We start from the raw sequence: 14,109 nt of genomic DNA, 5'->3' as shown, positions 1-14,109 counted from the left end.
AAAAACCCCAGCATTTGGGATAAAGCTCCCATTTCTGGTAGCAGAGTTCTACTGCAGCAAAAAGCCCAAAAGTCAAGTAATTGAGTGGCAACATGAGCAGGCAAAGGAAGCAAAGCAAAGAGAGCAACCCAACTTTACACTCCTATTTTGGGGACAAAAAAGATCAAAGCACGGAATAGGAGGAAGACAATGAAGTTGGAACTCCTGCACCAAAAGATTCCAAGAAAAATATGAGCTGGTTACAGGTTATAGAGGAGCTTAAAAAGGATTTTGAAAATCAAATAAGAGAAGTAGAGAAAAAATTGGGAAGAGAAATGAGAACAATGCAAGAAAATTATGAAATGAGGGTCAACAACCTGACTGAAGAAAATAACATCTTAAAAACAGACTAACTCAAATGGCAAAAGAGGCTCAAAAAGCCAAAGAGAAGAATGCCTTAAAAAGCCAACTTTGCTAAGATGGAAAAAGAATGTCAAAAGCTCACTGAACAGAATCATTCCTTCAGAATTAGATTGGAGCAAATGGAAGCTAGTGACTTTATTAGAAATCCAGATACTATTAAACAGATCCAAACAAATGAGAGAATAGAAGGCAATGTGAAATATCTCATTGGAAAAAACCACTGACATGGAAAATAGATCCAGGAGAGATAATTTAAAAATGATTGGACTACCTGAAAGCCATGATCAAAAAAAGAACCTAGAAATCATCCTTCAAGAAATTCTCAAGGAAAATTGTCCTGATGTTTTAGAACTGGAGGGCAAAATAGAGGTTGAAAGAGTCCACTGATCACCTCCTGAAAAAGATCCCCACAAGAAAACTCGTAGGAATATTATAGCCAGGTTCCAGAATTCCCAGATCAAGGAGAAAATATTACAAGCAGCCAGGAAGAAACAATTTGAATATTGTGGAAACACATTCAGAATAACTCAGGACCTGGCAGCTTCTACACTGAGGGATCGAAGGGCTTGGAATATGATATTCCAGAGGTCAAAGGAGCTGGGATTAAAACCAAGAGTCACCTACCCAGCAAAACTGAGTATCATGTTTCATGGGAAAATATGGTCATTCAGTGGAATAGAGGACTTTCAAGCATTCTTGATGAAAAACCAAAGTTGAATAGAAAATTTGACATTCAGATACAAGAAGCAAGAGAAGCTTGAGAAAGTAAACAGGGAAAAGAAATCATAAGGAACTTATCCAAGTTGAACTACTTATATTCCTACATGGAAAAATGATAATTGTAACTTATAAAACTATTCTCAGTATGAGAATAGTCAAAGGGAATAGAAATGTATATATGTGTGTATGTGTATATATGTATGTATATGTATACATATATGTGTCTATATAGGAGCGTATATGGGTGTAGGAATACATATGTGAGTATAAATATATATATGTTTACAGGTATACATAGATAGAGGGCACAGGACCAATTGAAGAGGAAGGGATGATACTTAAAAGGTGGAATTAAGAGGTGAGAGAGGAATATAATGAGAGGAGATGGGGAGAGACAGAATGGGGTAAATTATCTCATATAGAAGAGGCAAGGGAAAATGGTTACAATGGAGGGGAAGAATAGGAAGGCAAAAGGGAATGAGTCAACTTTATTCTCATTGAATTTGGCTTGGAGAGGGAATGACATACACACTAAATAGGGTATCTCACCCTACAGGAAAGTAGAGGGGAAGGGGAAGAGAGGGGGGATAATGGAAGGGAAGGCAGGCTGGGGAGGAGGGAAGTTGTAAGCACCCACTTTTGAAAAGGGAAAGGATCAAAATAGAGAATAGAAAAAGTGGGGGGGGGACAGGATAGAGGGAAATATAGTCAGTCTTCCACAATATATCCACTATGGAAATGTTTTGCATAGCTACTCATGTACAACCTATATTGAATTGCTTATCTTCCCAGTAAGGGCACTTGACAAGGGAGGAAGGGAAAGAATCTGGAATCCAAAGTTTTAAAATCAAATATTTTAAAACATGTATACAAATTATTATTAATATTTTATATACAACTGGGAAATGAGATATACTGGCACTGGGGCATAGAGATCCACTTTGCCCTTCTGGAAAGTCGAAGAGGGGATGGGGGAAGATATGGAAGAGAGCAGATTGGGGGAGGGGATATTCAGTGGGAATGCTTTTTTGGGGTGGTGAGTAGGGAAAATATGGGAGAAAATTTGTAACTCAAAATCTTGTGGAAATGAATGATGTAAACTAAAAAATAAAAAAAACAGTGAAAAAAATAAATAAATTGAAATGGCTCTTATTACTTCCAAGATCAAATATAAAATCCTGTTTGACATTTTAAAACCCTTCACAATCTTGCTCAATCTCATCGTTCCAGTCTTCTTACACTTTATCCCCCTCCATGAACTCTAACAGCTAAATCAAACTGGTCTTTTGTTCCTCACACATGATATCCTATCTTCTGATTCTTGTTACTTCCTTTTCCTTACTTCTCACTTACTCCCCAACCCTTCGCAATCTAGCTTTCAATATTATTGCTCAACTGAAACTGCTCTCTCCAAAATTATCTATGGTCTTGAAATTTCAGAGTCTAAAGATATCATTCAGGGGCGGCCAAGTAGCACAGCGAGTAAGAGCACCGGCTCCAGTGTCAGGATGACCTGGAGATCGAATCCCAGGCTCAGACACTTAGCACCCTCCCAGAAACACCTGGCCGTGTAACCTTGAGCAAGTTACTTAACCCCTATTGCTTAAAAAGAAAAAAAGATACCAGTCCTTACCCTCAACATCTGCATTTCCACATAATCAATTATCATCTCTATGCAGATGATTCCTAAATCTATTGACCTAGTCTGATTCTCTTTCCTGAGCTCCATCCACACCAACCAACTGCTTTTTGGACATTAAGACTGCATGAATTAGAGACATCTTAAGCCTAAACACCCTTAAAAAAGAAGTGATTACCAATTTCCCCCAACCCTTTCCTTCTAATGAATTCTTGTTAAGGGTACCACCATTCTACTCTCCTATGCTTGCAACTTCAAAATTTTCAACTCATCATTTGCCCTCATCCTACATATCTAATAAGTTGCCAAATCTTGCTTTTTCTACCACTACAATACCTGTCACATCTGATCTCTTTTTTCTACTCTCAAGTCACCATTTTAGCTCTGGACCTCTTCACCTCTAGACTACTTATTGCAATGGCTGCCTAATTGGTCTCCGTGACTCAAATCATTCCCCATTTCTCCCCAGTTCACCTTCCACATTGTAGCAAAAGTGATTTTTAAGCGTACATTTGACTCTATCATCTCCCTACTCAATAAACTGCAGAGGTTCCTCTTGCCTTTAGGATAAAATCATAACTTGGCACTAACCTTTCTTTTCAGGCTTATTATAAAGTAGGCCCCTTCTTGTACTCTATTGTCCAACTGATCGGAGCTTCTGTTTGTTCCTAATATATGACCAACTATCTCTTGTCTCTGTGTCTTTGCATTGGCCATACACCATTCCTAGAATCCAACCTCTCCTCACATCTGCCTCCCAGAATCCCTAAGTTCCTTTAAGATACAACTCAGATACCACTTCCTATATGTTTTCTTTTGATCCTCCAAATGGAGGATTTGCAAAAAAAAAGTTAAAAAAATTGTTTTTCCATCAAGGACAATGAAAAGACCACACTTGGACCATAATATCAGTCCCTGAGATGCTCCTATGAGGTAAAAAGGGCCACTAACGAAAACAAAACAGGAAAAGCAGCAATATTAGATGAAGAATATCTAAAGGAAAACTGTGCTGGAGGCAGCATAATTGTGAGGGCATCACAAAGGGCACATGAGAATATTCCTTTATGCAAGGAATAAGAGGAGATACTAAAGATGTGGGAAAAGAATCTCAGACATTATTAATACTGACAGTGATTGAAAAAAACATGAGTAATTACCAACCTATATACTTCCTCTCTTATTTATACAAAATCTTCACAAGTCATGTATACACCAATTGAGGGCAGCCTTGATAAAGTCATTGATAGGGAACATGCAAACTTTTGCAAATAATATTTAATAATTACTATTTCATCATTAATGGAAAAATATAGAGAATATAAGACCCCATTTTGTTAAGTTTTTTGTTTACCAAAAAAACCCTCATTTGAACAAAATAGAACATAGAACAAAATGCCATCTTACAGACTCTTTTACAAGGTATCTCTTATTTCTACAATCAAAATCATTCAAGATTCCATAGAAGACATAACTACAGAAATAACCCTCTCCCTATGATAATGAACATGAGGCAAGGTAAGGAAGGTCTGAGTTTGAAGCCTGCCTCAGATATTTAGTAGCTGTATGACCTTGGGCAAATTAATTAACCTCTCTCAGCCTCAATTTCCTCACTTCTAAAATGAGGGTAATAATAGTCACCACCTCAGAGTGGTAGTGAGAAACAAATAAGATTACATACCTTAAGTACAATGCAAACCTCAAAGAGCTATTGTTGTTGTTGCTGTTATGTGTGATATCTCTCCCAGTAGAGTGGAAGCTCCAAAGAACAGGGACTAATTCATTTTTGTCTTTGTAGCTCAGAGTCTAGCATGATGTCTGGCACATAGTAGGTGCTTAAAAAGTATTGATTGATTATGTCTCAGATGGTATTATTATGTCACAGGGTAAAAGGCGGCCTACTTTATTTATAAGTTTAGTTTATCATCATCATCACCACCATCATCAATATCACTATCAACATCATTGTCATCATCATCATCATCAGAAGCAGCAACAACATCGTCATCACTAATAGATCTGATACCTAAGAGTCTAGGAGGCTGTCACTCTGCCCTTGTGCTTGGGGCACAGCGTTAATCCTTCATCTTGCAGTATTATTTGCCTCCCACTGGCCTCCAATTCTCAGCTGCCTCCTAAAGCCCCTGCTGCTGCTGCCAAGCAGCAGAAGTTGTCAGGTATGGAGCTGCTTCACACTATAGTTCCCTCTTCTAGCCTGGGAGCTTCAGCATTTACTGTGGACAGACTGGCTGCAGGAGGCACCTCAGGCTAAAGCACCTAGTAGCTAATTGGTGGCAAAGTGCTCCCAGGTGGTTCAGTGGCAGAGGCAGCATCCCAGTGGATTGGGATGTAGGGATGGAAAATATTCACAACTACTGCTGTAACCAACATGTAAAATCAACTCAACTTTGAGAGAGAGACATAATTAAAGAGATAACTCAAGAAAAATCCAAGTAAGGATTCACTTCATCAGATGAATTGAGCATGCCCTTGTGCTCTCACAGGCAGGGGCTGAGGAAAAAGGGCAGCTTTAAACAAATATTGACCAAAAGAGACCTAGTTCAATAATTATGACAAAATTTAAGATAATAATAGTTAACATTTATTTAGTGCTTTAAGGTTTGCAAAGCAGTTAACGTATGTTTTCTTATTTGAAATACTCAAAACAACCCTGTGGGGTATTTAATATTATTATCCCCATTTTACAGATGAGTAGACTAAAGCTCAGAGATGTTAAGCGACTTCTGTAGGGTCAGACAACTAGTACATGTCTGAGGCAAGATTTGAAATCTGATCGTCCTAACACCAAGTCCAACACACTATCTACTATTAAGATGACAAATCCTGTATGACCCAGAGAAACAGATTTTGAATATTCCTTAAAAATTCTTATAGTGGAAGAATTTTAGAGAAAGATAATGTGAGAGTGACTAAAAAAAAAAAAAGAGACAGACAATTTGGGTATAATATCATTGTAATACTTTCCTGGACAATAAAAATTTAATCTATTTGTTAAAGGACCCTTGGTCTTTTTTCTAGTCAAACACTATCATCTGTTAGTTTATGCAAATGTGACTCCTAAAAAACAATGATCTTGCTTCCTGGGGTCTAGGGCTTTTAATATTCAAGCTGTATCAAAGAGAATAATTGGAGTTATTTATGTTTTCATGTTCAGCAGAGCTATTGAAGGATAAAGTAATGCATGATTCATATGGCCAGATATATTCCCCAAATTCTGTGACAGAGGAAGCAAGGATTACTTTTGGTACATTCTTTCCATAGCTGATATCCTGACACGACCTGTTTTTCCCTATTTGTAAAGACATTCTTTTATATCAGGGGTTCATTCTGAGACAAGCAGCAGAAAGAAGTTGAAGGAAAGGATCCTTGTGACCCAGTTAAGCCTACGATGCCAGGTCTCCACAATATGTAGAAATAACCTTCTATAAGTTAATTAGCACATAGTAGGTGCACTAGAAAGAGGAGTTTTCATCCATTAGTAAAGATCTATGCTGGGTCAACCATTCATTTCTCTTTTCCACTTGCCAATTTCAGCCAAGTTGTCATTAACTCTCTAGGGTTCTTCCAAAATCTCCCTCCTGCTAAAGACCAAACACTTATGATGCCATTGTGGAGTAACTGGGAGAACACAAAGGCACAACAAACAATCCCTATCCCGGCAGGTGTATGAAGAAAAATTAATGGTAAGCAGTGGCATCCTTGGGAAGATGTTGTTTAGAGCTACTGTTATTAAGGACAATAAACTAGAAAGCCCTTTCTTTATTTAAGCTTCTTTAAACCTCTGCCCTTCCTCAAAGACCTATACTTATCTTGTATACAAGTGCATATGGGTGGAGCCTAGAAATGTTACATGGCTCAGAGCTGAGGGGGCTTGGTGCTTTGAGATGACAAAGCAGTGCTCTCCATTTCTGTGAAGAGAATTGAAGGGAATTGTAACAAACCCCCCAAGTATAGAGAGACTGAATGGAACACTAGAGCACTGGGTAGAAGATCCTCATGTACATCCTGACTTTTCCAGTTATTAACTGTGTTGCTTAGGCAATTCACTAGTTTTCTCTGAACTCTGAGTTCCACATTTATACCTACCTAAAAGGTTTATTGTAAGGATTAAATGAGATTTCACACATAGGCACTCACATGTGTGTGAGACAGAATAGTATCTAATATTTCAGTGTATTTCAAAGTACAATTCCCAATGGTTGATTCAACTTCCTGAAATGCTCTGACCATTAATTCAATCAAACAAGCTTATTTTAACACCTACAGTGTTCTAGCACTATGCTAAGTATAGAAGATAAAAAGACAAAAATGAAATAGATCCCACTCTGAAGGAATTTACATCCTATTGAAATATATATCAACAATTAACTATAAAACAGACATGAAGTGATTTCAGGGATGTGGGCACTAGCAACTGGGGGACTGGGATAGGATACTATAGGATACAGTCCTTGAGCTGAGCTTTTAAAGAAGCTAGAATTTCTAATGAAGAAGTGTATTCCAGACATGGGAGATAGCTTGTGCAAAGTTGTGGTGGTAGGAGATAGAACACTGTAAGTGAGTAAGAGTGTGAAGGCTAGTGTTTAGGAGAGTAATGTGTAATAAACTTGAAAATATAGAATTGAGCCAAACTGTGAGGACTCTAAATGCTTAACAGAAGAGTTTGCAACAAGTATAGGCAACAGGTAGCCACTGGAGCTCTCCTGTGTTTTAGGAATATCAATTTGGAAATTGTGGAAGATAAAGTGAAGAGTGAAGAAACTAGAAATAAGGAGACTATTATTGAATTAGGCTAGGTGAGAGGTGATGAAGACCTGAACTAGGGTGGTAGCATTATAAATCCACAAACATTTATTAAGCGCCCACTATGTTCCAGGCATTTTGCTAAGTTCTGGGGTACAAAGAAAGGCAAAAGAATAGTTTTCTAAAACACTCGAGGAGTTCATGGTCCAACAGAGGAGACAACGTGCAAATAACTATGTACTAACACACCGTATAAAGTATAATCGGGGGCAATTTTAAAGGAAGTCACTGAGATTAAGGATTGGTTCTGTAGCTGAGAAATGAAGGAAGCCAGGAGAAGAAGGGGGCAGAGCTGAGGAGGGAAGAGAGTTCCAGGAATTGGGCACAACCGGACAAAATGCTTGAACTCAGAAGATGGAGACTCTTGTGTGAGGAACAGTAAGGAAGTCAGTGTCATTAGACTGTATATGGAGAGAGGGAAGGGAATAAGATTGGAAGACTAGAATGGCAGACGGGGTCTGGTTATGAAGGGCATAGTGAGTGAAGAGAAATAAACAATAAGAATAATAGTTAGCCCTTATATAGCCCTTTAATGTTTGCAGAGAGTTTTTCATGTATGTTATCTCATTTGATATTCCTGACAACCATGAAGTAATTGCTATTACTATTCCCATTTTACAGATGAGGTGGAGAATAGTAATGCATCATATAAGTAGTAAATATATGAGGTCAAATTTGGATTCAAGTCTTCATGTCTCCAAGTTCAGCACTTTACTCACTAGTTCACCTACGTGTTCAGAAACATATATGAAAGGGGCAGTTAGGTGGTGTAGTGATCAAAGCACTGGCCCTGGGGTCAGGAAGACCTGAGTTCAAATCCAGCTTCAGAAACTTACTAGCTATGTGACCCTGAGCAAGTCACTTAACCTTAATTTGCCTTAAAAAAAGAGAAGAAAAGAAAAAAATATGAAGCTTCTGAAGATAAAATCAAGATGTTTTAGCAACTTATTGGATATGAGGGAGTGAAGAGCAATGTTGTAAACCATGAGTGACTCAAAGATTGCTGGTTTTATCAACAGTAAATTTGGAAGAGAGGAGTTTTGGAGAAGAAAGATAATCAGTAGCAAACAATACAGAGTTAAATGTACTAATAATAAAAGCTAACATCTATATAGCACTTTAATATATTATCTTGTTTGGGTCTCACAACAACCCTGGGAGGTATGTGCTACTATTATCCCAATTTTATAGATAAGGAAACAGAAACTGAGGGAGGTCAAGTGAATTGACCAGAATCCACACAGTCTCTTCCACTCCAAGGCTGGCTATTTAGAATCTACTACTCCAAGGGTCATAAACTATATTTAATATAATTAAATAGCTCAATTTTTATATAACTTTTCCTTTGTAATCCTATGTATTTTATATTATGCATTTAAAAACATTCTGCACTGAGGCTAGACTCTGTTGCTTTGCTCATACTTGGATCTTGGTACTAGTTCTGAATGACAATCCCATGGTGAGAAGGAGCACTGGCATAGCAGAGCTTGTGGCAGCAATGGAGAGGGGACCCTTCTCACACTTCCAGAACAGAAGAGTGCTTGTGGTCACTCACAGACCCAAGTATAAACCAGGAGAGAAGTACACATCTTTCCTCAGATCATGCCACCTTGGAAGAACTGAAAAGTTACAGGTCCCTAGAAGTATCTCTAAAAATAGCTGAATAAAACCCCTGAAGCTTGGGACAGTATGCCCTCCACCCTGGAAGCAGAGTCCTACTTTAACACATAGTTCAAAGTCAAGTAATAGACTGGGAAAATGCGCAAACAATAAGGGGAAAATCTTCTGATTATAGAAAGTTATGGTGATAAGAAAGATCAAAACACACTCAGAAGAAGACAACAAACTCAAAACTCCTGCATCCAAAGTCTCAAAGAAAAATATGAATTGATCTCAGGCCATAGAAGATCTCAAAATGGGTTTTGAAAATCAAGTAAGATAGGTGGAGGAAAAATTGGGAAGAAAAATGAAAGTGATGCAAGAAAATCACAAGAAAAGAATCAACAGCTTAGTAAAGAAGACACAAAAAAAATCCTGAAGAAAATAACACCTTAAAAAGCAAACTAGACCAAATGGCAAAAGATGTACAAAAAGCCAATGAAGAGAATGCCTTAAAAAGCAGAAGGGTTCAAAGTAAAAGGGGGCCAAAAAGCGCACTGAAGAAAATAATTCCTTAAAAATTAGAATGGAGCAGGGGCAGCCTGGTAGCACAGCAAGTAAGAGAACTGGCTCCAGTGTCGGGATGACCTGGAGATTGAATCCCGGGCTCAGACACTTAGCACCCACCCAGAAACACCTGGCCGTGTAACCTTGAGCAAGTTACTTAACCCCAATTGCTTAGGGGTGGCCAGGTGGCTCAGCGAGTAAGAGCACTGGCTCCAGTGTCGGGATGACCTGGAGATCGAATCCCGGGCTCAGACACTCAGCACCACACCCAGAAATAACTGGCCATGTAACCTTGAGCAAGTTACTTAACCTAGATTGCTAGAAAAAAAAATTAGAATGGAGCAAATGGAAGCTAATGAGTTTATGAGAAATCAAGAAACAATAAAACAAAACCAAAAGAATAAAAAAGTAGAAGACAATGTGAAATATGTCATTGGAAAATAGATCTAGGAGAGATAATTTAAAATTTATCAGACTACCTGAAGGCCATGATAAAAAAAAAGAGCCTAGACATCATCTTTCAAGCAATTATAAAGGAAAACTTTCCTGATATTCTGGAACCAGAGGGTAAAACAGAAATTGAAAGAATCCACTGAGCACCTTCTGAAAGAGATCCCAAAATGAAAACTGCCAGGAATATCATAGTTAAATTCCAGAGTTTCCAGGTCAAGTAGAAAATATTGCAAGCATCCAAAAAAGAAACAATTCAAGTATTGTGAAGCCACAGTCAGGATAATACAAGATTTAGCAACTTCTACATGAAAGGATAGAAGGACTTAGAACATGTTATTCCAGAGAGCAGAGGAGCTAGGATTACAACCAAGAATCACTTACCCAGCAAAACGGAGTATAATCCTTCAGAGGGAAAATGGATATTCACTTAGATAGAAGACTTTCAAGCATTCTTGATGAAAAGACCAGAGCTGAATAGAAAATTTCACTTTCAAATACAAGACTCAAGAGAAGCATAAAAGGTAAACAGGAAAGGGAAATCATAAGGGATTTACTAAGGTTAAATTGTTTACATTCCTATACGTGAAGATGATATTTATAACTCATTAAGACCTTTCTCATTATTAGGGTAGTTAGAAGGAGTATATATAGACAGGGAGCATAGGTGTGAGTTAAATAGGAAAGGATGATATCTAAAAAGTAAAATTAAAGGGTGGGAGAAAAATGTACTGGGAGAAAGAGAAAGGGAGAGGTAGAATGGGGTCAATTATCTCATATAAAAGAGGGAAATGAGGGGGAGTAAGTGAACTTTACTCTCATCAGAATTGCCTCAAAGAGGGAATAAGATATGTAATAAATGGAGTATAGAAATTCATCTTACCCTACAGGAAAGTAGAAGGGGAAGGGAATAAGAGAGGGGGTGATAGAAGGGAGGGCAGATAGGAGGAAGGGGGTAGTCAGGAGCAAAACACTTTTGAGGAGGGACAGAGTGAAAGGAGAGAGAATGGAATAGAGTGGGGCATATGAAGGAGGGAACTACAGTTAGCAATAGTAACTGAAAAAAAATTTGAGGCAAAGTTTCTCTGATAAAGGCCTCATTTCTCAAGAATATAGAGAACTGAGTCAAATTTTTTATAAAAATAAGAGCCATTCACCAACTGATAAATGATGAAAAGATATAATCAGTTTTTAGATAAAATAATCAAAGATACCTATAGCCTTATGAAAAATATTATAACTAAATATTGGTTGGAGAAATGCAAGTTGAACTAATTCTGAGGTACCACCTCATACCTATTAGATTGGCTAATAGAACAGGAAAGGTAAATGACAAATGTTGGAGGGGATGTGGGGAAAAAATGAGACATTAATGCATTATTGGTGTAATTGTGAATTGATTCAACCATTCTGTAAAGCAATTTGGAACTATGCCCAAAGGGCTATAAAACTAGGCATACCCTTGGACCTAATAAATCTATAGAGATAAAAAACAAAACAAAAAGGGAAAGGACCTATTGTAAAAAAAATATTTATAGCAGTCCTTTTCTGGGAATGCCCATCAATTGGGGAATGGCTGAACAAGTTATGGTATATGATTATAATGGAATATTATTATACTATAAGAAATGATGAACAGGATGCTCTCAGAAAAACCTGGAAAGACTTGCATGGGCTGATGCAAAGTAAAATGTTGTGTGTACAGAGTAACAGCAATATTGTAAGATATTGAATATTGAAGATATGAATGACTTACTTATTCTTAGCAATACAACAATTCAAGACAATTCCTAAGGACTTATGATGAAAAATGCTATTCATTCCCAGAGAAAGAACTGATGGTATCTGAATACAGATTGAAACATACATTTTTAAACTTTATTTTTTTTTTGAGTACTTTTGTCTATACTTTCTTTCACAACATAACTATTACGGATGTGTTTTATATACCTACACATACATAACCTATATCAAGTTGCGTGCCTTCTTAATGGGGGTGGGGGGTGGGGAGGGACAAAAGGAGAGAATTTGGAACTCAAAGTTTTAAAAACAAATGTTAAAACTTTTAACTTTTAAAACTTTTTTAAAAATGGAGAAAAATAAAATACTAAATAAATGCAAAAAAAGCCCCATTAGGTTGAGAAGGGATCCATAAGTTTCACCAAATTGTCCAAGGATGCATGACAAAAAAGGGTGAAGAGCCCCTGCACCTCTCCTTGCTACCTCTATTTCATCTTTAGTACAGGGAATTTCTGCTCTTAAAAAAAGATCATCTAAGTCAGATTCTTATAGGTCTCAATCCAAAGTAGCTACATAGGAAGTCATGTAATTGTCCACAGTACAGAAATAAATTTTTTTTAGCACTAGCACACTACAGCAAATCAGTCTCATAATGCAATAAATCATTACCTGTCCAGCTAACATTTCATATAACAGGACACCATAGGCCCACCAGTCCACAGATTTTCCATATGGTTGATAAGCAATGATCTGTGTGGAGACAAATTGGTACATTTAATTGTTAAACAGTAACTTGTACAGAAAACCATTGCAGCATGCACATGTTTGAGGTGTAACCTATAATGTCATGAAATTGGTACTCTTTGAGTGACATTTGACTTTTTCCAAAAATCAAACTCATTCTCAAATCAGGGAGTGAGGGGAGAGAGGAGAGAGAGAGGAAAAAAATAGAGAGAGAGAGGGAAAGAGAGGGAGAAAGGGAGAGGGAGAGAGAGAGAGAGGAGAAAGAGAGAATGGGGAGTGAGGGAAAGATAAAAGGAGGGAGGGAGGGAGAAAGGAAGAGAGAGAGAAACTTGCCAATGAATGATGGCAATATATCAAGAAGGGACCCAACAATTGCAACATGATGGGAATAAATGTGTCATCTCCCCAAATGACTGCTTTAATATCAGGGGGGACACTTAATCAAGTAAAGAAGTTCTGAGGTGTTTATGTAAGAACAAAACAAAACACAAAGCAGGGGATTCAGTCTCATCAAGTATTCTATGCAAAGAGAAAAATAATATTGTTAGTCTCAACACATCCATTGTGTTATCTTCAAAGTTAGTTCCTTGATTTATTCTTAGTAAGTATAATTTTTGAATATTTTATTTTCCCCAATTACATGTAAAAATAATTTTTAATATTAGCAAGTATCAACCTTTCTAATATTCCCCAAATGTCTAGCAGGTGAATTCAAGAAATCTTACTCATAATTACATAACTTTCTGTATGTCAAGTCCATGTCTGTTTAAATAAATGGATTCGATGGGGCAGCCAGGTGGCTCAGTGAATAAGAGCACCGGCTCTGGTGTTGGGATGACCTGGGGATCAAATCTGGGCTTGGATACTTAGTAACACACCCAGAAATAACTGGCTGTGTAACCTTGAGCAAGTTACTTAGCCCCGTTTGCTTTAAAAAAATAAATAAATGGATTCGAAGTATTTCTGTGTAGAATTTATGGAGAAATGAAATAATGAATACTTGACCAGATAGATGTAAGAAAAAAGAGGCTAAATTTCAGGTTCTATTATTACCTTAACCTTTATTTCATTAAGAAGTAATTGAGAGACACAAAGGCAGTCCTGGAAGGCGGGGCCTGCAGATGCAGAGGCAGGCCCAGAAGGCGCGGCCTGCAGATGCAGAAGCAGGCCTGATCAACTTGGAGGGCAAGTCTTCCAACCAACCACAAGGGCCACTACCAGGACTATCACCAAAGGGCTGGGACTAGAAAGAGCAAGGTAAGAACCAAATGCAGGGGCCCCTGTCGTGGACAGCAAATACTCCTGGGGCTACCACTTCATAGTCCAGAAATTAAAAAAAAAAAAAAGCCCCTATCAGGACCTCCAAAGGCCAGGATAACAGAGTGAACCTCGCCTTCTACAACCCCCCCCCCCAACCCTGAAAAAAA

The 14,109-nt window shown here is 37.8% G+C and overlaps 1 protein-coding gene across 3 annotated transcripts in view; it reads right to left on the bottom strand.

Annotated features, from left to right (window-relative positions):
• Positions 1-14,109, bottom strand: part of PRKCA (protein kinase C alpha) — a 539,987-nt gene that overhangs the window by 24,075 nt on the left and 501,803 nt on the right. For all 3 annotated transcript variants that reach the window (XM_069076600.1, XM_069076601.1, XM_069076602.1), the window contains one exon: positions 12,608-12,688. In XM_069076600.1, coding sequence (XP_068932701.1) covers positions 12,608-12,688 — 81 coding nt within the window. The remainder of the gene's footprint in view (positions 1-12,607; positions 12,689-14,109) is intronic.

The sequence above is a fragment of the Petaurus breviceps genome, unplaced genomic scaffold (assembly GCF_028583685.1).
Source record: "Petaurus breviceps papuanus isolate PSGF00001 unplaced genomic scaffold, PetGlider_PUasm1.0 90925, whole genome shotgun sequence".
Lineage (NCBI taxonomy): Eukaryota > Metazoa > Chordata > Mammalia > Diprotodontia > Petauridae > Petaurus > Petaurus breviceps.
The sequence above is the reverse complement of the archived record's forward strand: the minus strand, read 5'-3'. Positions and strand labels throughout refer to the sequence as shown.